We start from the raw sequence: 1,046 nt of genomic DNA on the forward strand, positions 1-1,046 counted from the left end.
GCCGCGCCCCGGGGCTGGTGTCCGGCGTGCTGTCGTCTGCGGACAGGGAGCCGTGGCGGCCCACCGAGTGTTTGAGCTGGCTCACCTTGGCCTGGCTGTCCTGGGCGAAGCCTTTGATCAGCGACACGGAGCGGGACAGCAGCGGAGACCCGAACGGGGAGGACTCAGCTGAGGACCCCGTGTCACTCTCCCCGCCGCTGAAGTAGCGCCCGGGGCTCCTAAGGGCCCCGCCGGCCTCTCTGGCCGAGCCGTTGCCCCCGTTGGCCTTGGCGGCCGCCCGGCGACGCACGGAGCCCGGCGAGGTCACCTGGGCCAGCGCTCCGTGCTCGCTGTGGAACAGAGACTCCTTGCGACGCGTGTGCGGACTCTCAGCCAGCGTGGTGAAGCCGTAGGACGTCTGTGCCTTGGGCACCGAGGGCAGGGACATGGCGCCACGGGCCGGGGGCTCGGCAGCCGCCGCTGCCTCCTCGGCCGGCGCGTCCTCGGCGCTCTCGATCTGAATGACGTGGCGCGTGGCCGCCTTCAAGAGGCTCCTGCTCTCTGCGGCCAGCTTGGCTGGGAGCCGCGGGCTGCGGGGGGCGCGGCGGGGCGCGGCCGCCGCCAGGTTCTGCTCCGACGCGGACGCGCCCAGCTCGGCGGGGGCCTCGGTCTCCGCGGGGCCGGCGGGCAGCTTCGGGGGGATGAAGAAGTCGGGGATTTTGTCGGGCGTGAGCACGTTGCTGTACAGGGGCCCCTTCGAGGCCTTGTCGCTCGCCTCACCCCTGGCAGTGCCGTTTTCGCCAGAGCCGCGAAGCCGCTCTAGGAACCACATATTGGTTTTTCTCATGAGGGCGGTGGACGAAAGACCAGGACCCGGCGTCCGTGTCTGGGGAGAGAGGCCGAGGTCAAGAAGTCGCAGGGGGGCTTGGGTGCCTGTCCACTGCGGGGCAACCTGGACAGGGCCTGGGCAGGGGGAAGGCCCCCGCGGGGCCTCCTTGGCCCCAGAGGCAATGGAGGGCCCTGGGGGGCCCAAGATGGGGGCACTCGTCCCCTTTGCAACGTGATCG

The 1,046-nt window shown here is 71.3% G+C and overlaps 1 protein-coding gene across 1 annotated transcript in view; it reads right to left on the bottom strand.

Moving 5' to 3' along the window:
• C2CD4C (C2 calcium dependent domain containing 4C) overlaps positions 1-826 on the bottom strand; it is a 1,304-nt gene extending 478 nt beyond the window's left edge. The window contains exon 1 of the mRNA XM_007954579.1: positions 3-826. Within this exon, the coding sequence (XP_007952770.1) occupies positions 3-826 (824 nt within the window). The remainder of the gene's footprint in view (positions 1-2) is intronic.
• Between the last annotated feature and the right edge of the window lie 220 nt (positions 827-1,046).

This window comes from Orycteropus afer, unplaced genomic scaffold, assembly GCF_000298275.1.
Source record: "Orycteropus afer afer isolate SDZICR_OR568_19922 unplaced genomic scaffold, OryAfe1.0 scaffold00466, whole genome shotgun sequence".
Classification (NCBI taxonomy): Eukaryota; Metazoa; Chordata; class Mammalia; order Tubulidentata; family Orycteropodidae; genus Orycteropus; species Orycteropus afer.